The following is a 24,739-nucleotide window of genomic DNA, read 5'->3' as shown; positions in this document are numbered from 1 at the left end:
TCATTCATTGTGGGAATAATTGGCTACTCATTCATTTTGGTAATTATTGGCTATTCGTTCATTGTGGTAATAATCAGCTATTCATTCATTGTGGTAATTATTTGCTATTCATTCATTGTGGTAAATTCATTGTGGTAATAATTAGCTACCCATTCATTGCGGTAATAATCTGCTACTCATTCATTATGGTAATAATTAATCAGCTACTTATTCATTGTGGTAATAGTCGGCTACTCATTCATTATGGTAATAATCGACTACTCATTCATTGTGGTAATAGTCGGCTCATTGTGGTAATAATCAACGACTCATTCATTGTGGTAACTACTCATTCATTGTGGAAATTATTGGCTATTCATCATTCATTGTGGTAATAGTCGGCTACTCATTCATTATGGTAATAATCGACTACTCATTCATTGTGTTAATAATCAGCTACTCATTCCTTGTGGTAATAATCAGCTTCTTATTCATTGTGGTAATAGTCAGCTACTTATTCATTTTGGTAATAATCAGCTACCCATTCATTGTGGTAATAGTCGGCTACTCATTCATTATGGTAATAATTAATCAGCTACTTATTCATTTTGGTAATAATCAGCTACCCATTCATTGTGGTAATAATCAGCTACTCATTCATTGTGGTAATAACCAGCTACTCATTCATTATGGTAATAATCAACTACTCATTCATTGTGGTAATTATTGGCTATTCATTCATTGTGGTAATAATCAACTACTCATTCATTGTGGTAATTATTGGCTATTCATTCATTGTGGTAATAATTGGCTACTCATTCATTGTGGTAATAATCAGCTACTCATTCATTGTGGTAATAATCGGCTACTCATTCATTGTGGTAATAATCAGCTACTCATTCATTGTGGTAATAATCAGCTACTCATTCATTGTGGTAATAATCGGCTACTCATTCATTGTGGTAATAATCAGCTACTCATTCATTGTGGTAATAATCAGCTACTCATTCATTGTGGTAATAATCAGCTACTCATTCATTGTGGTAATAATCAGCTACTCATTCATTGTGGTAATAATCAGCTACTCATTCATTGTGGTAATAATCAGCTACTCATTCATTGTGGTAATAATCAGCTACTCATTCATTGTGGTAATAATCAACTATTCATTCATTGTGGTAGTAATCGGCTACTCATTCATTGTGGTAATAATCGGCTACTCATTCATTATGGTAATAATCAGCTACTCATTCATTGTGGTAATAATCTGCTACTCATTCATTGTGTTAATAATCAACTATTCATTCATTGTGGTAGTAATCGGCTACTCATTCATTGTGGTAATAATCAACTACTCCTTCATTGTGGTAATAATCGGCTCATTGTGGTAATAATCGTCTACTCATTCATTGTGGTAATTATCGGCTACTCATTCATTGTGGTAATAATCAACACTCATTCATTGTGGTAATAATCAGCTACTCATTCATTGTGGTAATAATCAACTACTCATTCATTGTGGTAATTATCGGATGTACATGTACCACTATAATGTCTTAGTGTTTTTGGGAAGACAGTTTTCAATATTTCTTTGAAAAATTGTCTCAGTAATATATTTGTCCAGTCACTGTAGCTGGTAGCTGCGAGAACCGTAGCTTCTAGGCCCGATCATGTTTTTTTTTTTATTGTTATCGTACCATGGTTTGTTACACACACAAAAAAAACCAATGGGGCCTAGAAGCTACAATTCCCGCAGCTATGTACATGTAGCTGGGAACATAAGTGGCTAAATCGTTAAGACTCGACAGCATTTAATCCCAGATTAATTTCATTTGTTTTCTTCACCAGGTGCTACACTTACTGGGACCCAAGACAGAAGCGGACAGACAGAAACCAGTCACGAAAAAGGTACATAAGCTTAGGAATGCCATCATCTATGTTATATCTATTTGTAATGAATGTGGACTAAATGTATTAGCAAATAGTGGTGTCATATGAAAATGGAAAAAAACTTTCAAAAAATTACATTAATTAGTTTTACCGTTAATAATAGGGATCATAATTTCCATACTGGTGCTGAACTATTCTTTTACATTTACCATCATATGGCATTGTTACAATATAACCCTACTGCACTCAGATGTCATTCATTACGGCTATGAATGCCACGAGCCGATTGTTGACAGCCTCACTGTTATGACGTCATAACACTCCCTAGACAGATGTGGCTGTTCTATTTACTGAAGCATATAAGAATAATATCTGAACAACTGCTGAATAAGTGTAATTGAATTTTCTATGAGATAAACAGGTACTAAAATGGTAAATTTAAGTATTGAACTGCCAACTGGACAAGCATAAAGCACTAGTGCACTTCATAGAATTGCCTTTGCCTAGTTGACATTCATATTGCAAGTTCAATGCTTAAATAATGCATTTATGATTTTTCAGGCTGAAAATACCAAGCAGAATGAATCTCGGTCTAAAGAACCACAGACAGAAAGTTGTAAGTTACTAGCTAGTCTGTTGTTTGGCAATTGCTGATCCTGTCCAAAAAAATGAGAGAAAATTTAATTAGAAGAACTATGTTTTATCACTTCTGAGGTCAGAGCCACAGAGACTTGAAAACAAATAACAACAAATAGTTCAACACTCTATGTTGTATATCGTGTGTTGATCTTAATCCCTAAGACATCTACAAACCAAGATCCCTTTACCTCTCAGGTCGCCGTGGTCAAAACTTATCAAATATTTGATAAAAAGAATTCTTTTGTTGAAAATATTGATATTTAATGAGCTCTTTATATCGCATTCTTTAGCAGTCCGTATTTAATAGTTCTGAAATATCAGTAATTTTCTAATTTAACATGTGATGATACATGTACTGAAAACTGTGTGCACTATTCGCGCTGTGTTTCAGTCCTGAACCCTGACGGATCAATAAAGAGCTTTATGCAGGTGGCTGGAGAAGCTGTACACTTCCACAAAGTTGGTATGTTGTTACCTCATGTCAGTGTTTGTGTTACTTCAGTGTTTACTTCCACAAAGTTGGTACGTTGTTACCTCATGTCAATGTATATGTGTTACTTCAGTGTTTACTTCCACAAAGTTGATACGTCGTTACCTCATGTCAATGTATGTGTTACTTCAGTGTTTACTTCCACAAAGTTGGTATGTCGTTACCTCATGTCAATGTATGTGTTACTTCAGTGTTTACTTCCACAAAGTTGGTACGTCGTTACCTCATGTCAATGTATGTGTTACTTCAGTGTTTACTTCCACAAAGTTGGTACGTCGTTACCTCATGTCAATGTATGTGTTACTTCAGTGTTTACTTCCACAAAGTTGGTACGTCGTTACCTCATGTCAATGTATGTGTTACTTCAGTGTTTACTTCCACAAAGTTGGTACGTCGTTACCTCATGTCAATGTATGTGTTACTTCAGTGTTTACTTCCACAAAGTTGGTACGTCGTTACCTCATGTCAATGTATGTGTTACTTCAGTGTTTACTTCCACAAAGTTGGTACGTCGTTACCTCATGTCAATGTATGTGTTACTTCAGTGTTTACTTCCACAAAGTTGGTACGTCGTTACCTCATGTCAATGTATGTGTTACTTCAGTGTTTACTTCCACAAAGTTGGTACGTCGTTACCTCATGTCAATGTATGTGTTACTTCAGTGTTTACTTCCACAAAGTTGGTACGTCGTTACCTCATGTCAATGTATGTGTTACTTCAGTGTTTACTTCCACAAAGTTGGTACGTCGTTACCTCATGTCAATGTATGTGTTACTTCAGTGTTTACTTCCACAAAGTTGGTACGTCGTTACCTCATGTCAATGTATGTGTTACTTCAGTGTTTACTTCCACAAAGTTGGTACGTCGTTACCTCATGTCAATGTATGTGTTACTTCAGTGTTTACTTCCACAAAGTTGGTACGTCGTTACCTCATGTCAATGTATGTGTTACTTCAGTGTTTACTTCCACAAAGTTGGTACGTCGTTACCTCATGTCAATGTATGTGTTACTTCAGTGTTTACTTCCACAAAGTTGGTACGTCGTTACCTCATGTCAATGTATGTGTTACTTCAGTGTTTACTTCCACAAAGTTGGTACGTCGTTACCTCATGTCAATGTATGTGTTACTTCAGTGTTTACTTCCACAAAGTTGGTACGTCGTTACCTCATGTCAATGTATGTGTTACTTCAGTGTTTACTTCCACAAAGTTGGTACGTCGTTACCTCATGTCAATGTATGTGTTACTTCAGTGTTTACTTCCACAAAGTTGGTACGTCGTTACCTCATGTCAATGTATGTGTTACTTCAGTGTTTACTTCCACAAAGTTGGTACGTCGTTACCTCATGTCAATGTATGTGTTACTTCAGTGTTTACTTCCACAAAGTTGGTACGTCGTTACCTCATGTCAATGTATGTGTTACTTCAGTGTTTACTTCCACAAAGTTGGTACGTCGTTACCTCATGTCAATGTATGTGTTACTTCAGTGTTTACTTCCACAAAGTTGGTACGTCGTTACCTCATGTCAATGTATGTGTTACTTCAGTGTTTACTTCCACAAAGTTGGTACGTCGTTACCTCATGTCAATGTATGTGTTACTTCAGTGTTTACTTCCACAAAGTTGGTACGTCGTTACCTCATGTCAATGTATGTGTTACTTCAGTGTTTACTTCCACAAAGTTGGTACGTCGTTACCTCATGTCAATGTATGTGTTACTTCAGTGTTTACTTCCACAAAGTTGGTACGTCGTTACCTCATGTCAATGTATGTGTTACTTCAGTGTTTACTTCCACAAAGTTGGTACGTCGTTACCTCATGTCAATGTATGTGTTACTTCAGTGTTTACTTCCACAAAGTTGGTACGTCGTTACCTCATGTCAATGTATGTGTTACTTCAGTGTTTACTTCCACAAAGTTGGTACGTCGTTACCTCATGTCAATGTATGTGTTACTTCAGTGTTTGTTTCTCTTCTGTTTTATTTTTTTGTAGCGATACACTCGCATCATATGAAGTTTCGACTTTGTTCATTCGTCACTTTCAGTATATTTTTTATCTGACATCAACATGCACTCCCTCATTATATCTCAGATTATTTTATATCTATGTGTGATCCAATTTGTAATGCTAGCCTGTAATGTTATTTTAGTTGTTTATATAAGTTTTTAAAATGATCTTACCTCTGTTGTCATCTATGTAGACACCCTTATATAATTTCACTGTGGCAGATGAAAGTTGATATATGATTTCACTCTGACAGGTGAGAATTACTATATAATTTGACTGACAGGTGAGAATTAATATATGATTCATTGTGACAGGTGAGAATTCATATATGATTCATTGTGACAGGTGAGAATTCATATATGATTTCAATGTGACAGGTGAGGATTAATATATGATTCATTGTGACAGGTGAGAATTCATATATGATTCATTGTGACAGGTGAGAATTCATATATGATTTCACTGAATCAGGTGAGAATTAATATATGATTAATTGTGACAGGTGAGAATTCATATATGATTCATTGTGACAGGTGAGAATTCATATATGATTTAACTGTGACAGGTGAGAATTAATATATGATTCATTGTGACAGATGAGAATTCATATATGATTTCATTGTGACAGGTGAGAATTAATATATGATTTCCCTGTGACAGGTGAGAATGGATATATGATTTCACTGAATCAGGTGAGAATTAATATATGACTTCATTGTGACAGGTGAGAATTCATATATGATTCATTGTGACAGATGAGAATTCATATATGATTCATTGTGACAGATGAGAATTCATATATGATTTCATTGTGATAGGTGAGAATGGATATATGATTCCACTGAATCAGGTGAGAATTAATATATGATTTCATTGTGACAGGTGAGAATGGATATATGATTTCACTGTGATAAGTGAGAATTATTATATGATTTCACTGTGACAGGTGAGAATTAATATATGATTTCACTGTGACAGGTGAGAATTAATACATGATTTCACTGTGACAGGTAAGAATTAATATATGATTTCACTGATAGGTGAGAATTGATAGATTATTTCATTGTGATAGGTGAGAATTAATATATGATTTCATTGTGACAGGTGAGAATTAATACATGATTTCACTGTGACAGGTGAGAATTAATATATATTTTCATTGTGACAGGTGAGAATTACAAAACTGACGGATATGTGATCAATGAACATACTATGGAGCGCCTGAAAAAACATGTGGAGGCTGTCAAAGGAAAGGTACATAACAGCCATTCACCATCAGTATATATCCTCAGTAACTCTTGTTATACAGATTCTTCCCAGTATATATCCTCAGTAACTCTTGTTATACAGATTCTTCCCAGTATATAGCCTCTGTAACTCCTGTTATACAGATTCTTCCCAGTATATAGCCTCAGTAACTCTTGTTATACAGGTCCTTCCCAGTATATATCCTCAGTAACTCTTGTTTTACAGGTCCTTCCCAGTATATATCCTCAGTAACTCTTGTTATACAGGTCCTTCCCAGTATATATCCTCAGTAACTCTTGTTATACAGATTCTTCCCAGTATATATCCTCAGTAACTCTTGTTATACAGATTCTTCCCAGTATATATCCTCAGTAACTCTTGTTATACAGATTCTTCCCAGTATATATCCTCAGTAACTCTTGTTATACAGATTCTTCCCAGTATATATCCTCAGTAACTCTTGTTATACAGATTCTTCCCAGTATATATCCTCAGTAACTCTTGTTATACAGATTCTTCCCAGTATATATCCTCAGTAACTCTTGTTATACAGATTCTTCCCAGTATATATCCTCAGTAACTCTTGTTATACAGATTCTTCCCAGTATATATCCTCAGTAACTCTTGTTATACAGATTCTTCCCAGTATATATCCTCAGTAACTCTTGTTATACAGGTCCTTCCCAGTATATAGCCTCAGTAACTCTTGTTATACAGATTCTTCCCAGTATATATCCTCAGTAACTCTTGTTATACCGGTCCTTCCCAGTATATATCCTCAGTAACTCTTGTTATACAGGTCCTTCCCAGTATATATCCTCAGTAACTCCAGTTATACAGGTTCTTCCCATAAGAATGCTGAACAAGTATAGTAGATATGTTACATTGTATGTGTAGTTACTCCTGAATAAATGATATGTACAACATTTCTTACTTTATTTTTGGACATTATTTCATAAATAAACCAAAATGGTTATATAAAGACATTGTCACCTTTTCGACAGTACAGACTTGAGATATATTTCTGTGTACATGTAAGACAATAAAATGGAGCGATTCCTATTTTCTGTTCTAGGTCCATTCAAGATTCCCACCAGAGCCAAATGGAATTCTCCATATTGGACATGCAAAAGCCATCAACTTTAATTTCGGATTTGCCAAGGTATACCATTGTTTTTGCTTGTGTTGAACCTTTGTTTCTTGTTCATTTTAGACCATATAAAGTTAAATGTACTTTTAATATGAAAAATGGAGAAACTGAAGAGAAATAAATCAAATATAAGTGGTTTAAAATCTGTCCTCTTGGCTATTACAGGCCATGGGTGGCTTCACATATCTGCGGTATGATGACACGAATCCGGAGAAGGAGGAGGAGAAATTTTTTACAGCCATATTGGATATGGTTCAGTGGCTAGGTAGGTTTGAGCAGAACTAGGAGCTGCATAGCATACAAATTTGTAGCAAGTCTAGAACTTTGTCTCTCATTTTAACAGTGTTTATAGAGACGATTTGAAAAATTCTTTTGGATTTGCTGTTGAGCATGTACATGTATGTGAATTTATGTTAGTTTTCTTCACTTTTTAAACTGAGGGGAATAAAACCAACTACAGGTAGTAATGCAATAGTCCAAGACAGGTTCTAACACCATGCCATTCAGGTTCTCACAAAAAAATGTCTACACTACAATCTAAACAATCTACATTCACATCATTTTCGAATAGTGGCAACTTGAAATTCTGATGATACAGACAACAGAAATAAAAACGTATTTTTTCCCAATAATTGATGTGTTTTGGTCCATGATGTAGAAATGTTGATGCAGACAAAAAAGATAAAAACGTATAATTGATGTGTTTTGGCCCATAATGTGGAAATGTTGTTACAGACAAAAAAGATAAAAACGAATAATTGATGTGTTTTGTTCCATAATGTGGAAATGTTGATAAAGACAAAAAAGATCAAAACGAATAATTGATGTGTTTTGCTCCATAATGTGGAAATATTGATTCAGACAAAAAAGATAAAAACGAATAATTGATGTGTTTTGGGCCATAATTTGGAAATATTGATACAGACAAAAAAGATAAAAACGTATAATTGATGTGTTTTGGTCCATGATGTGGAAATATTGTTAACTTGGTGTTAACAGGATATCAGCCCTTCAAGGTCACGCACGCCTCCGACTACTTCCAAGAGTTATATGACTTTGCCGTTGTACTCATAAAGAAAGGCTTTGCTTATGTGTGTCATATGAAATCAGATGATATTAAGGGGTTCAACCCCCCTGACTCTCCCTGGAGGAATCGATCAAAGGAAGAGTCCCTACGTTTGTTTGAGGTGAGTAACTGTTGGAAATGTACATTGAATATTATTGTTTATCAACTTGCTTAAAGATACACAACCCTTATACTAAATAACCCTCTATTTCCAAAGAGTCCCATGCTAACATACCAGTTATGTATCTTTATAAATTGTAATAATTCAATAAAGAAAAGTAAACAAAGTTAAAAAAATCTTCACTGTAGAAAGTAAAGCTTCATCCCTAATTACAGATAAAAATATAATGAAATGAACATGCAGCTATTTCATACAAATTCTTTGTCCAACCACTGGTAGTATTTTAGTTGTATGTTAAAACAAAAGCTGGATATAAAGAACACAATATGATTATCGTGGTCATTATGCTTTATTATAAAAATATTTCAATCTAGACTGATTACCAGGTAATACAACCTCACAAAAGGGGACTTAAGCTTCAAAACGATGATGTTAAAAACATTGCAAAGGGGTTGAACATGAATTAGAAGTTTCATGACAGGACTTGAGTAAATGTTTGACACATGATATTACCTCTCACATATAGGATATGAAGGCCGGCAAAATTGCAGAAGGGGAGGCAACTCTGAGGATGAAGCACATATTGGAAGAGGGAAAGAAGGACCCTGTGGCCTACAGGATCAAGTTCACACCTCACCACAGAACTGGCGACAAGTGGTAAGTGTCCACCTTACATGACAAGTTTGTCTAGCTTCTGGCTAATGAATTTTCCCTCCCCCACTCCTTTACTCTCTTATATCCCAATGAACAAATAAGAGAAGTGAATGATGGGAGAGTCTTCCCCTACTGTGAAGGTATGACAGAAAAATCTCAACATCGGAGAGTGATATTCTTGATTGTCTAACTCGAGGCAGGCTTCAGGCAGTCAAGATGATCACCCTGAGGAGTGACTATGAGGACAGACATTTCTCTGTTATAACCTTTCTGTTAGAGATGGATTTTTTCTCCCATCCTTTCAATACTAAATCTGGTATTTACAATGTGTTTCCCACTGTCTGACTTCTTGTTGTATGTTATAGGTGTTTCTACCCTACCTACGACTTCACACACTGTCTGACTACTTTTTGTATGTTATAGGTGTATCTACCCTACCTACGACTTCACACACTGTCCGACTACTTGTTGTATGTTATAGGTGTATCTACTCTACCCACGACTTCACACACTGTCTGACTACTTGTTGTATGTACTAGGTGTATCTACCCTACCTACGACTTCACACACTGACTGCTTGTTGTATGTTATAGGTGTATCTACTCTACCCACGACTTCACACACTGTCCGACTACTTGTTGTATGTTATAGGCGTATCTACTCTACCCACGACTTCACACACTGTCTGACTACTTGTTGGATGTAATAGGTGTATCTACCCTACCCACGACTTCACACCCTGTCTTACTACTTGTTGTATGTTATAGGTGTATCTACCCGCCCTACGACTTCACACACTGTCTGACTACTTGTATGTTATAGGTGTATCTACCCTACCTCCGACTTCACACACTGACTACTTGTTGTATGTTATAGCTGTATCTACCCTACCTATGACTTCACACACTGTCCGACTACTTGTTGTATGTTATAGGCGTATCTACTCTACCCACGACTTCACACACTGTCTGACTACTTGTTGGATGTAATAGGTGTATCTACCCTACCCACGACTTCACACCCTGTCTTACTACTTGTTGTATGTTATAGGTGTATCTACTCTCCCCACGACTTCACACACTGTCTGACTACTTGTTGTTTGTTATAGGTGTATCTACCCTATTCACGACTTCACACACTGTCTTACTACTTGTTGTATGTTATAGGTGTATCGACCCTACCCACGACTTCACACACTGTCTTACTACTTGTTGTATGTTATAGGTGTATCGACCCTACCCACGACTTCACACACTGTCTTACTACTTGTTGTATGTTATAGGTGTATCGACCCTACCCACGACTTCACACACGGTCTGACTACTTGTTGTTTGTTATAGGTGTATCTACCCTACCTATGACTCCACACACTGTCTGACTACTTGTTGTATGTTATAGGTGAATCTACCCTACCTACGACTTCACACACTGTCGGACTACTTGTTGTATGTTATAGGTGTATCTATCCTACCCACGACTTCACACACTGTCTGACTACTTGGTGTCTGTTATAGGTGTATCTACCCTACCTATGACTTCACACACTGTCTGACTACTTGTTGGATGTAATAGGTGTATCTACCCTACCCACGACTTCACACCCTGTCTTACTACTTGTTGTATGTTATAGGTGTATCGACCCTACCCACGACTTCACACACGGTCTGACTACTTGTTGTTTGTTATAGGTGTATCTACCCTATTCACGACTTCACACACTGTCTTACTACTTGTTGTATGTTATAGGTGTATCGACCCTACCCACGACTTCACACACTGTCTTACTACTTGTTGTATGTTATAGGTGTATCGACCCTACCCACGACTTCACACACTGTCTTACTACTTGTTGTATGTTATAGGTGTATCTACCCGCCCTACGACTTCACACACTGTCTGACTACTTGTATGTTATAGGTGTATCTACCCTACCTACGACTTCACACACTGTTTGTGTGATTCTCTGGAGAACATCACACACTCGCTCTGTACCAAGGAGTTCCAGTCAAGGTTTGTAAACTTCTGAAATGCAAATGATTCACTTCAATTAACGTTTTCAATGTTTAAAACTAAATACGCTGTATATCTTACAACCCTTAACAAGCTTGCAATTCAGATATGTGGAGAAATTTTGATTTGTTTCTGATTTTTTATTTATGTGTGATTTGTTAAAATAGATTGTAAAAGCCCTTCATCTGTCTTTGAATTCTCCATGCTAAGGGAGATAATCCTGTCTTTCTGTAGAGAAGTATATATTGGATGTTATTATTTTAGGCGGTCATCATATTACTGGCTGTGTAACATAGTGGATGCCTACTGTCCTGTACAGTGGGAGTATGGTCGACTCAATCTTAACTATGCCGTGGTGTCCAAACGGAAAATTGGAAAGCTCATCAGTGAAGGCCATGTCAGGTAAAGAGTCATTTTTCAGCTCATATTGAAGTTAGGACCCATGACAATACGTGTCAAACACAAAATATTCAGGAGCATTTTCTGTTATTATTTTGAACAATCTGCGTCATCATGTTTTTAGTTAATTCTAATTAGTTGTAGGTCCATATATTTGCAGTTCAACTGTAGCCATGAAAACACACTAAACCTAAATACACTCCAAAAAGTTTCATGTTATAAAATAATCTTTTTTTCATAGTAACTTTTTCTGACATTATAATGGCTCTTTATCCTATAACCATTCTACCAATACTTACTTGTTTCTGCAGTGTCTTGACTTTCATGAGCCAAAATAATTTCATTACCTGATTTTTCATAAAAACTGTGAAATACAGTCAAACCTGCCCAAGAAAACCCCTGTATATTTATTAACAAGATCATCTGTGTCAAAAGGACTCTTTATAAAAACCTCATTGCAGATATTTCATATTAACTTTACTTGTATGAAGAGACCAGCTGATTTAGGAAAGCACTTTATGGGCTTTCCAAAAGATGGTCTCTGAAAATACCGGGTAGGTTTGACTGTACTGCGTTTATTTTTAAAGCTTATTTTTGTGCTTAGACTTAGAACTAATAGGGAGAAGATTAATATAGGCTCTGCCTGTAGTTTGATTATATTTTTCTTGAAATGATACTAAGTCAGTTCTATATCATAAGCTTCCTATTAAGGGCCAGGATTGTTATAAAGAGTGTGCTGACCAGCTAAATTTATACAGTTATTAACAGAAAGTGTTGTTGTAACATTGTACAGGGACTGGGATGATCCTCGCCTGTTTACTCTGACTGCTCTGAGGAGGAGAGGATTCCCACCCGAGGCCATCAACTACTTCTGTGGCAAGGTATGACTTATTATAGGGGAAACATGTATATGTGTGAAGATGGCGTGAACTCTAATTAGGTGTCTTTGTTTTAATATGATATAAAGTGATATTTTTTACAAATTTTAATGTCTAGTATTGTTATTACTTTTGATAGGGGAGAAACCTTTTAATATTAAATTATGATAAATAACAGGTGTAATAGCATAATTTCAAATATTTTAATTGAAAGAAGATCGGATATATTGTTGTATTTTTATGCAACCACTCACAATATTTTTAGATGAAAATAAAGGTATAAAAAAGTATTTTAACCAAACAGGTAGGTAAATGTACTTTAGAGCTACAACCAGGAGGGGTGAAGGCCATCCACTTAATACTCAAAATCTCCACTGGTCTTGTAACACTTCAAATTCTAAAGTTTGAGGTGTATCTATAAGGTTCCTCACTTCTTTTATGTAGGAGTTTTTGTAACAATCCTCAATTCCCTTTGTTGTATTGCTGATGAAGGAAACTGTGTTGTTCTTGACAGGTGGGAGTGACCATGTCCCAAACAATACTCCATCCGTCCATGTTGGAGGCATGTGTCCGAGAGGTGCTCAATGTGTCCGCCCCCAGGTGAGCAATTCTTAACGACGTCCACACCTAATTTGATTTCAGGCCATTTTATGTGTTTACCACATAACGCTTAACATCAAATTGCCACAGTACATCCTTATTGCTAATGTAATCATTTTTCGTGTCCAATACATAACATCATATTACGTAACATGAGTTGAATTAGCAATGTTGTGAGAAACGTTTAGAACCATCATAATTATATCTTAATTGTTCCGTTAACAATGAAGGTGATAACACCTATTTCTTCAAATCAACCATGCTGAGGGGTCACATGAGAGATGACGTGATGGGTCAGGTGACTTCAGACTAGAGGATTTTGTTTATGTGAGAAGACAGACAAAAATTTGTGTGGATTTAGTTTAATACATCTTTGAACCGTTCATTTGGCATATTAGCTTTCAAAAATAGCTAACATGCAGTGCTTTGTAGTGACATGAATGTAAGCATGAGATTGTAACGTGTGTACTTACGTTATTTTTTTCTATACACCTGCCTTTTCCTGATCATAACTTAATCTCTGAACCAATAACTTTATAGAAATGTGTAGCTAAGAGAGGTTTGTTAGCATACAGTCAATTTTATAGCAGATGTTCAAAAGTGAAATCACTGGCAATGCTTGTCTGGACTAAAACTTTGGAACTTAATGCATTGTGTTGTAAAAATACCTGATACCAAAAGTATAATGTGCATTTCTTTCAACGTACATTATACATTATTGTGTATTTCTGGTTAACCGTTTTCTGGACTTATAAATAACTTGTTACAGAGCTATGGCAGTATTAGACCCACTCAAGGTGACGATAACAAATTTCGGTGATGCCCCTAATGATGTTAACGTCCCCAACTTCCCAGCCAATGAAGCGAAGGGCTCACACAGGGTTCCCTTCACAGCCACAGTGTTTATAGAGAGGGACGACTTTAGAGAGGTAAGCTGTGTCTATCAAGGGAGACAACTTCAAAGAAAGGAAGACTGTGTCTATCAAGGGAGACAACTTCAAAGAAAGGAAGACTGTGTCTATCAAGGGAGACAACTTCAAAGAAAGGAAGACTGTGTCTATCAAGGGAGACAACTTCAAAGAAAGGAAGACTGTGTCTATCAAGGGAGACAACTTCAAAGAAAGGAAGACTGTGTCTATCAAGGGAGACAACTTCAAAGAAAGGAAGACTGTGTCTATCAAGGGAGACAACTTCAAAGAAAGGAAGACTGTGTCTATCAAGGGAGAAACTTCAAAGAAAGGAAGACTGTTTTTATGAAACTGATATTTGTGAAAAAAATATATTTGTAAAAGAGTTTATTTGTGGATTATATTAGGGCTGTTCCATTACTTATCAGTAAATCGTTAAACATGGGAGGCACCTTTATTTGTATATTATGGGTGGTGGGGTTAAGACCAGATCTGTCTACCATTCCTTATATTTAATCTCTTTTAAGATTTTATAGATGATGGGATCCCTGAAAAAATACCTCCCTCCTCTCCCCTACAGTTAATTAAGGAACAGCGTTCAATATTTGTATTTTGTGAGTATATTTTGAATTATATGTTTCAGAAATCTGACAAGAACTACAAAAGATTGTCCACTGACCAGCCAGTAGGACTTCGTCACACTGGCTATGTTATAACAGTAGAAAAAGTGATAAAGGTGAGAACTGAAGATAGAAAACTGGTTTAATTCGTATAACGAGTATAATTATATAAGGATAATAAATATCAATTAAAATGATTTACTAATCAGGTTGTCTCAACGTCCAGCTACCATTTATCCAGTTATCCCACTATGCCAGTCACCACTGATCAGACTGTCCAACTATCCAGTGGTTGTTCCACTATCATGCCACCACTATTCAAGTTGTCTTACTATCTCAGCTGCTATTAATCGAGTTGTCCCACTATGTCAGCCACCGCTAATCAGATCGTCCTACCATACAGACATCACTAATCTGGTTGTTCCAGTATCAAGCCACCACTATTCAAGTTGTCCCACTATCTCGGCCGCCATTAATGGGGTTATCCCAGTTCCACTATATAGCCACCACTAATCCTGTTGTGCCACTATATAGCAACCACTAATCCTGTTGTCACACTATATAGCCACCACTAATCCTGGTGTCACACTATATAGCCACCACTAATCCTGGTGTCACACTATATAGCCACCACTAATCCTGGTGTCACACTATATAGCCACCACTAATCCTGTTGTCCGACTATATAGCCACCACTAATCCTGTTTTCCCACTATATAGCCACCACTAATCCTGTTTTCCCACTATATAGCCACCACTAATCCTGTTGCCCCACTATATAGCCACCACTAATCCTGTTGCCCCACTATATAGCCACCACTAATCCTGGTGTCACACTATATAGCCACCACTAATCCTGTTTTCCCACTATATAGCCACCACTAATCCTGTTGTTCCACTATATAGCCACCACTAATCCTGTTGTTCCACTATATAGCCACCACTAATCCTGGTGTCACACTATATAGCCACCACTAATCCTGGTGTCACACTATATAGCCACCACTAATCCTGGTGTCACACTATATAGCCACCACTAATCCTGGTGTCACACTATATAGCCACCACTAATCCTGTTTTCCCACTATATAGCCACCACTAATCCTGTTTTCCCACTATATAGCCACCACTAATCCAGTTGTCCAACTAATATAGCCACCACTAATCCTGTTGTTCCACTATATAGCCACCACTAATCCTGGTGTCACACTATATAGCCACCACTAATCCTGTTTTCCCACTATATAGCCACCACTAATCCTGGTGTCACACTATATAGCCACCACTAATCCTGGTGTCACACTATATAGCCACCACTAATCCTGGTGTCACACTATATAGCCACCACTAATCCTGGTGTCACACTATATAGCCACCACTAATCCTGGTGTCACACTATATAGCCACCACTAATCCTGGTGTCACACTATATAGCCACCACTAATCCTGGTGTCACACTATATAGCCACCACTAATCCTGTTGTTCCACTATATAGCCACCACTAATCCTGTTTTCCCACTATATAGCCACCACTAATCCAGTTGTCCAACTAATATAGCCACCACTAATCCTGTTTTCCCACTATATAGCCACCACTAATCCAGTTGTCCAACTAATATAGCCACCACTAATCCTGTTTTCCCACTATATAGCCACCACTAATCCTGTTGTTCCACTATATAGCCACCACTAATCCTGGTGTCACACTATATAGCCACCACTAATCCTGGTGTCACACTATATAGCCACCACTAATCCTGGTGTCACACTATATAGCCACCACTAATCCTGTTGCCCCACTATATAGCCACCACTAATCCTGTTGTCCCACTGTATAGCCACCACTAATCTGGTTGTTGACTTTGGACATTTGTTTTCAAAGCAGTATAGATTGATGAAGTAATATAGTATCTCCTCCCACCATCATGTACATTGGCATATAATTACTTATACAAATCATACAGATATGTATGTTTTATTTAACAACAGATAATAATTTGTGAATCGCTTTGAGACAACATACGAACCAGGTTTTGATAAAGCGGTATATAAGAACCTCAAATTATCATTATTATTTTTATTTTATTCTAGGATGATGACGGAAATGTTTGTGAGTTATTAGCTTCTTGTAAACGGTCAGCGGAGACGGACAAGCCTAAAGGTTTCATCCACTGGGTGTGTGAACCCCTTGTTTGTGAAGTCCGCTTGTATGAGATTCTGTAAGTTTTGCTAGTAAATTCTATATCTCCTTATCATATATTGATAATTTTGTGTTATATGACAGCATCATGGCTAAAAAGTCATAAAAAATCAACAGTATTTTTCCAGAAAACAATTAAAAAACAAAAAGATAACAAATTGGGAAATTGTTGAAACTTGATTGAAAGTGATTCAATTCCATTGTGAAAGCTTTTGTTTTTGAAACTTTTTTTCCCAAAGGACTAAGTGAGGAAAAAATGCCAATTGAGAGCACTGTTATGATGAAAATTTTGGTTCAAGCATTTAAAGTATTTACTATTAAAGCAAGACCTGAGATATGTGTAAAACGATGTTTGATAATATTTTTTTTACTGTATTTGTATTTTGCATGGAGTTACTTCCCTTGAACCATCATTTACTATAGTACGAAGTGATTACATATAAATCTTTTTGCAGATTTCACCATAAACATCCTGAGGATAAGAATGTTGTTCCTGGTGGATTTTTAACTGATATCAACAAGGTAATGTCTTCTTCAATATTTATTGTTTGAAAACATTATGCTTATACTAAGAAAGAAAATTCATTTATGTCTCAAAGTTTACAGATGGGATAAAACAAAGTTGATTTCCACACATTAAAGTATTTAATAGAACACGTTTGTCTGATAAAAGGGAACACAACTCAGTCAGATTTGGAGAAAGATCAAGAAGAGCACTACTGTATTGTGTTGACTGACAAACAGCTAGGATTTTGAATTTGAAGATGATTTTGAAACAGGGACAAGTAAACTTATTTTGTTTGCTCTATACTAGCAAAGTTCATGTATTATATCTAAACTAAATGTATTACATTGTATTTTCTTCTTTTCAGAATTCTATGCAGGTTATACCTAATGCTTATGTGGATGTTTCGGTGAAGAATGCTAAACTTTATGACAGATTCCAGTTTGAACGTGTAGGATTTTTCACTGTAGACAGAGATACTACCTCTACAAAGGTAAGGAAGTTCATTTGTCTTAAACCTGGTATTTGTTGAGGAACTCTTAAATGGGATAAAACATGTATAGATTTACTTGGGTACTTTTTGGGTCACCTTTATACACAAAGTAAGCTTATGGTATGGTGTACTTGTGTTGTCCGTCATCCGTCAACTATTTCTTTAAACAACTTCTTCTTATGAATTTGAGAATCCTAGGATCATGATATTTGGCTGGTATAGGAACCTGGGATGGAGTGCTATAATTTTCCTCAAATATATGACCTTCACCTACTTTCAAGGTCACATGGGTCAAATATGTTAAAACCTTTAAGGAACTTCTTCTGAATTTCAAGGAGGCACAGAGTGATGTTACTTGGCCAGTATTCCATCTTTGCGTATTGCAGAGTTATCTTCTCTTTGGAGCAGGTATTGATTGTTACGTCATTGGTTTGTGTGAGAAAATGACGGCGTTTTCTCAAAATTTGATGACGTTACTCTCAAAAACAAGTGACGTAACAATCAATACCTGCTCCCAAGAGAAGATAACTCTGCAATACGCAAAGATGGAATAGGTAACTAGCATGGAGTGTTGTAAAATAGCCTCAAATAATTTACTGTGACCTACTTTCAAGATCACAAGTGTCAAATGCATTGAAAATCTGCAAACAACTCCTTCTGAATAACAAGGAGGGCCTGTGTGAGGATATTTGACCAATAGCATGCTGGGATAGAATAGTATAAAGTTTTATCCAGTAAATGACCTAGACCTACTTTAAAAGACACAGGGATCAAAAGTGTAAAAATCTATGTAAACAACTTCTTAATAAAGAAGAATTCATTCAAAGAAATGACTTTCGATGACCTTTTTTTACCAAATTTAGTATGAAATATCCTTGGATCAAGAGGACTCAACATTGTAAAAATGGAGGGTCTGGCTCCCCAAAATGTAGCAGGATGGGGCTCAATAGAGGTTACCAGAGAAAAATCTTAAAATTCCTCCTTCAGTGCAGATTATTTTAAAATGATCTCATCCTTTTAGTCTGGCACCTCCTTAACCCAAAGAGACTCAATATGTGCAAATATTTGCAAAATTCCTTTAATGAGATTATTTTCCATGATTGCTTAAATATCCAGGGGAACAATACTAGCACACTGGGCCTATTGTTATACGCCTTTCTATGATGGACTTTGTTTTGGTGGAGGCTTTTTTGGCTGGCTCTCAACATCGTATTGTTTGAATTTTACCTATATTCACCAAATTTGCTGTAATTGTGCATCTCTGAAAGGCTGAGTATTACATACAGAAGTCGAGTCTCGCGTCCCAATTTATAAATGTCCCTTTGTTCACTAACCTTTCTTTACTTTAGAAACTAATGCTTGCCAACTCTCCCTTTTTTGAAGTTTCCCAATTTTGTACCGTACATTTAGTATTTTCAGCCAGTGAATTTGCTAACCTTTTCCTATTTTCTAATATCTTATGATTCATCTGAAAGAACAACTCAAAAGATGCACTTTAAAAGTTTAATGTTTTGCCCTCGATTTTACATACACACATTTTATTTATGCTTTCAATTCCTAGCATGCATAAATTCCCCCACGAAAAGGACCAGGGGCATTAAGGGTTATTTCTGGCCTCATCGGTGATTTAGGAATAGTTGTTTATATTCATAATCTGGAATAAATGAAGTACGCAAATATGAAATTTCATATTCATTCAACAACTGGTTTAGGAGATATGACATTACAAGGAGAGACATCAACGAGCATTTCATTATAAAATACGTAAATATCGTCTGTTGTGCACTTTTTGGTTGAAAATTGGCCATTTAGAAGGAAATTAACTAACTGCTCTTCAATTTTTGAAAGCCTCCGCATGCAACAAACAAATAAATATTTGACATGCTTAAACATTGTCATACCAGTGTTTATTCATAGAAAGGAATTTTTGTTTGTCACATGCGGAGGCTTTCATTTCTGCATGATCACTGTCCAAAAACACCATATTTTGGCTATTTCTGCATAGCAACGAACAGTTCATTGCTATGGTAGGGCATCTACCCATGCGCATTGAAAAAATCTACATCAAGAAAGATAGCCCCAATTAACCAATATGATGTTTATAACAGAAATGGCAAATAAATTCAAGTCTTTTCACAAAAAGTTGGCAAGCATGAAACTTCTGGAAGGCAAAGTTTACTGATGAGGGGTCTGACACCCCAAAATACACATATTCATTTTCTGATATGAAATTTGTTCAGAGCATAACTTAAAAATGTATTGCTTTTTCCCCGGCATTCACCAAAGTTGTTATACTTGTGTACCTTTGGAAGATTCCACTGGTTCATATCTCATCTTTACAAATCATTACCTGTTTGAACGAAATCCAACAAATAAACCAATATCTTTTGAAGCTCAGCTGGATAAGTACTGGGGACAAACAGAAAGTCTTTATAATCCTGAAATTGACAATAATGAACTTATCTGTCGTTGGGATGTCAGCATAGTTAATCTGGATATATAGGCATACTGCCGCGTCCAGTACTATTATTATTATATTATAATATCTAACATTTCATGATTTACTGTCTGTGAAATAACAGACCCCAATATAAGACGATCTGTCTCAATGTCTTTTCTTTGTTCGTGGTAAAGACTGAAGAGTCTTCAATGAGCATGTACATAACCAATGTGAGTTTCCTGATAGCTCAATATATCGTATACTTCTGCAACTAAACAAATCCTTATATTGACTTAAGGTGTTATTTTTACCTTAAAATACCACCATTGTGTTGTCATCAGTGATGTTCACCACATTCATTACATTTCTGGAGTGTTAACGATGAAAACAAGTAATGACTCGGATCTGTTATTGTTGAATAACGAAGAGCTGTCTGCAAATACTTGATCCCAAAACAGTACAAATTGAAATAGACGGAGCAGTTGATACCGTGTGACTATTAAGCCCTTTAGGACAATTTTAGTTTATAAACACTTAATTGTCACAGAATCATTTAATTAATATGTAGTTGACTGCTGTGTAGGAGTAGCCTCCCTTTTTTAAAACCACAATTGTTTAGACCAGTCTTCAGCAGTCATATTAGAAGTGAAACAAAATCACAGTAATCCAACAACCTAATTTCAAAAAAAGAAAAGTGCAATAAAGAAATAATAAAACTGAGATGTTAGATACAATGTATGTAGTCTATAATTTCTCATTTTCTGGGATCTTATGAAGTTATATGTAATTTTATAAATTTCAACAACTGAACATAAAAACACATGTACACACAAAGGATATCATGACCGAGTCTTGAGGCTCCCCTGGAGCAGCCATTTTTCATCTCATATCTAAAACTATATCTAAAACTTAACTTGAATAGTGTGTAAATCACATTCTTAATTAATGGTAATACTGAATCTTAAAACAATACAGATAAATATTGAATGTTTCAAAAATGGACAGAATCAGGTAAATATATAGTATTTGCTTTGTCCGTGTGTCCGTCCGACCTTGCTGATTGCATATCTCAGCAGCTGTTTCATGAAGTGGCATCATACTTTGTATATAGGTACATGTACATGTAAATCACGGGAAGGTGATGTGTTGCATCCTTAAACAAGGTCATTGTGACCTCAATTTTACCTAGATTTTAATCTTAAGTACTCAAATAATGGTTTCCTGAGCATATCTCAGACACTGTTTTATGAATCGGCATCAATCTTTGTATATAAGTACATCATGGGAAGGTGGTGTGATGCATCCTATTGACTTCAATTTGATCTTAGACCTTGACCTCATATACTAAACAAAAGTTGATTCCAAAACACAACTCAGCCACTGTTTTATAAATTCGCATCAGACTTTGTATATAGGTTTCTCTCTCTCATCTTCCTTTAACAACATTTGGAAATCTGACTGCCAAGTTGGAGACTGGAAAAAGAAAAAGAAACGAATTAAGTATGCATTTATGTTAAATACTGGTATTTGTGTTGGTATAATATCTTGGAACGCTTAGTACACAGTTCTTTCTTTTTTTGGGGGGGGGGAATACTGCATTCCCCCCCCCCCCCCCCCCCAAAATGATTCTGTATAGTTGCATTCAAAAAAACAGACAACACATTACTGTTAGATCTTAAAAAAAAAACCAGTTACTGCTACCAATTATACCCCAAGCCCTATCAAAAGTGTTACTGCCAAGTACAAATCCCTGAACACATGCAGGTATCAGGCACTTCATCAATTTTCTGATTGACTGACACTGTCTGGACAGAGTTGCATACTGGGGACATTTAATCAAGTTATTTGCATATAAAACATATTAATATAACACCAGTGGTTTATAGCTCGCCTGGCCCAAAGGGCCAAGTGAGCTTATGCCATGTTGTGGCAGCCGTTGGCCGTCGACCAGCGTCAATATTTTACTTTAAACAACTTCTTCTTGATAACCAAAAGGCCTAGCGTGATGATATTTGGCCAGAAGCAAACTGGGATGAAGAACTACAAAGTTTGTTCAAATAAATGACCTTCACCTATTTTCAAGGTCACAGGGGTCAAATATGTTAAAAACTTTTAACAACTTTTGAATAACCAAAATGCCCAGGGTGATGATATTTGGCCAGTAGCATGCTGGGATGAAGGGCTACAAGTTTATTCAAATTAATGACCTTTACTTGTATTCAAGGTCACAGGGTGCAAACATGTTTAAAACCTTTCAACAACTTCTTCTCAAAAACCAAAAGGCCTAGTATAATGATATTTGGCCAATAGCATGCTGTGATGAAGGGCTACCAAGTTTGTTCAAATGAATGACCTTGACTTATATTCAAGGTCACAGGGGTCATATATGTTGAAAACTTTAAACAACTTCTACTGAATAACCAAGAGGCCTATAGAATAATGATATTTGGCCAGTAACATGCTGATGTGAAGAGCTACCAAGTTTGTTCAAATGAATGACCTTTCTTTATATTCAAGGTCACATGGGTCAAATATGTTTAAAACCTTTAAACAGCTTCTTCTGAATAACCAAGAAGCCTAGGATAATGTTATTTGGCCAGTAGCATGCTGGGATTAAGGGCTTCCAAGTTTGTTCAATTGAATTGCCTTGACTTATATTCTAGGTCACATGGGTCAAATATGTTAAAAACCTTTAAACAACTTCTTCTGAATAATCAAGAGGCCTAGAATAATGATATTTGGCCAGTAACATGCTGGAATGAAGGGCTACCAAGTTTGTTCAAATGAATGACCTTGGCATATATTCAAGGTCACAGGGGTCAAATATGTTAAAAACCTATAACAGATTTTTACTCTAAAGCAAAAGGCCAATGGTGATGATATTTGGCCAGTAACATGCTTGAATGAAGGACTATGTTCAAATGAATGCATGACATTCCACCATTTTCAAGGTCACAGTGGTCAATATATGTTTAAAACTTTAGCTGACTTGTTCTGTATAACAAAATAGTCCAGGATAATGGTATTACAGTCAAATACAGGCTGTTCCCCTAGCTAAAAAATAATGCTATATTTTCCCAATTCATGTAGGAACAGGCTGTTGTAAAAGATAAGTTATACAATCACTGAAAAATATTTTAAAGATTGCCGGGAAGCAAATATTTTTCTGTTTGACCATGAAACTATGCTATAGACACTTTGGTAAAAGCAACTAATCGTAAGGCAAGAAAACTGAACTCTTAGTACAATTAAAACTCATCAGCAGTGCAAGGCAAGACAAAGTCTAGAATCAGCTTGACTGTTTAAGTGTGGATATAAATTTGCTGTGTCATGCAGTGTACGGGTGACAGTTCATCTGATGCGACCACCTTTCCCATCAGATGTAGTCAAACATGGGCCATCACAGAAATGGAGAGTTCATATTTATTGAACATCTGCATTGCATGCACCGATAAAATAAAGGGTCCTTTCGAAAGAACTCTTTGTTAAATTGCCCTTAGATATTTGTATTGCTATTTGTGAAATTGTCTGTGTCTGTTTTATCACGAAGTCCAGTGTTTACAGATGCATTGTGGTGCACTAACGTCGTTCCTTCTGACCGCTTCCTTTGTCACTCCCTTTGTCGACGCCAGCTACATTTCCTGCTCAGTGTGTGTCCCAATCTGGGCCATCATATCATGGTCATGTAACATTTTCAAAGTGTTCCGCATGTAGAGACATCTTAAATAAGGCATTGATGTACTGCAGACGCTCATGCAATAAATGTTGGTGTAACGCTAAATTTTGCAGACAAGTCTTATGTACCTATAGAGTTGCACAGAGGATGCTTTCTGTTTTTGGAATACTTATCACCACCTAGATCATAAAAAAAACTACATCAGACATGGCATTGTATCTTTGTCTGGGTGATGTGTTGTCGGGTGTGTAGAAGTGTGACAACAACTGTACTGGGTAATTACAAATGTCACGTGTACCTTACTATCCTCTAGCCTTGGGTTCAAGACGAAAGCGTCACCTGCATATACTGTATAGTAAGTATTATTAGTGGGGGATTTATTTTCACTGTATAGACAGTTAAATAAAATTAAATACCCAGTGAGTACAAATACCTTGAATGATAAGCTGTGTGAATATATATAGAAATAAAGAAAAGAAAAGGTGTGCACCTGTTTAATACTGAATATTGAAGATAAAACAACAATTCAGGATCGTATTTTACTTTATTTTGATAAAATACATTTTGAAAAATCTCATTACCCAAGTACCATCATGACCTCAATATTTTTACCTGGCAGTGTTTTGCAAAACTTAATCCTTGCAATTAAGTTCTGTTTGGGGCAACCAAGAAGTTCTAGCCTCGCAAAATTAAACAACTACTCGTATACTATACTTAATGATATCAATAGATATTTGAACGGGGGGGGGGGGGGGGGGGGGGA

At 36.3% G+C, this 24,739-nt stretch overlaps 1 protein-coding gene across 1 annotated transcript in view; it reads left to right on the top strand.

The window, feature by feature from the left end:
• The window catches only part of LOC110465159 (glutamine--tRNA ligase-like), a 50,073-nt gene that overhangs the window by 8,247 nt on the left and 17,087 nt on the right, over nucleotides 1–24,739 (top strand). Inside the window, exons 6-22 of the mRNA XM_021520780.1 lie at nucleotides 1,828–1,887; nucleotides 2,431–2,485; nucleotides 2,900–2,971; nucleotides 6,176–6,261; nucleotides 7,331–7,417; nucleotides 7,571–7,670; nucleotides 8,405–8,592; nucleotides 9,119–9,249; nucleotides 11,164–11,256; nucleotides 11,521–11,658; nucleotides 12,449–12,536; nucleotides 13,048–13,133; nucleotides 13,903–14,062; nucleotides 14,685–14,777; nucleotides 16,754–16,881; nucleotides 17,318–17,384; nucleotides 17,735–17,860. Of these exons, the coding sequence (XP_021376455.1) occupies nucleotides 1,828–1,887; nucleotides 2,431–2,485; nucleotides 2,900–2,971; nucleotides 6,176–6,261; nucleotides 7,331–7,417; nucleotides 7,571–7,670; nucleotides 8,405–8,592; nucleotides 9,119–9,249; nucleotides 11,164–11,256; nucleotides 11,521–11,658; nucleotides 12,449–12,536; nucleotides 13,048–13,133; nucleotides 13,903–14,062; nucleotides 14,685–14,777; nucleotides 16,754–16,881; nucleotides 17,318–17,384; nucleotides 17,735–17,860 (1,758 nt within the window). The remainder of the gene's footprint in view (nucleotides 1–1,827; nucleotides 1,888–2,430; nucleotides 2,486–2,899; nucleotides 2,972–6,175; nucleotides 6,262–7,330; nucleotides 7,418–7,570; nucleotides 7,671–8,404; nucleotides 8,593–9,118; nucleotides 9,250–11,163; nucleotides 11,257–11,520; nucleotides 11,659–12,448; nucleotides 12,537–13,047; nucleotides 13,134–13,902; nucleotides 14,063–14,684; nucleotides 14,778–16,753; nucleotides 16,882–17,317; nucleotides 17,385–17,734; nucleotides 17,861–24,739) is intronic.

The sequence above is a fragment of the Mizuhopecten yessoensis genome, unplaced genomic scaffold (genome assembly GCF_002113885.1).
Source record: "Mizuhopecten yessoensis strain PY_sf001 unplaced genomic scaffold, ASM211388v2 scaffold11059, whole genome shotgun sequence".
Lineage (NCBI taxonomy): Eukaryota > Metazoa > Mollusca > Bivalvia > Pectinida > Pectinidae > Mizuhopecten > Mizuhopecten yessoensis.
This window is presented reverse-complemented; position numbering and strand designations above follow the sequence as displayed.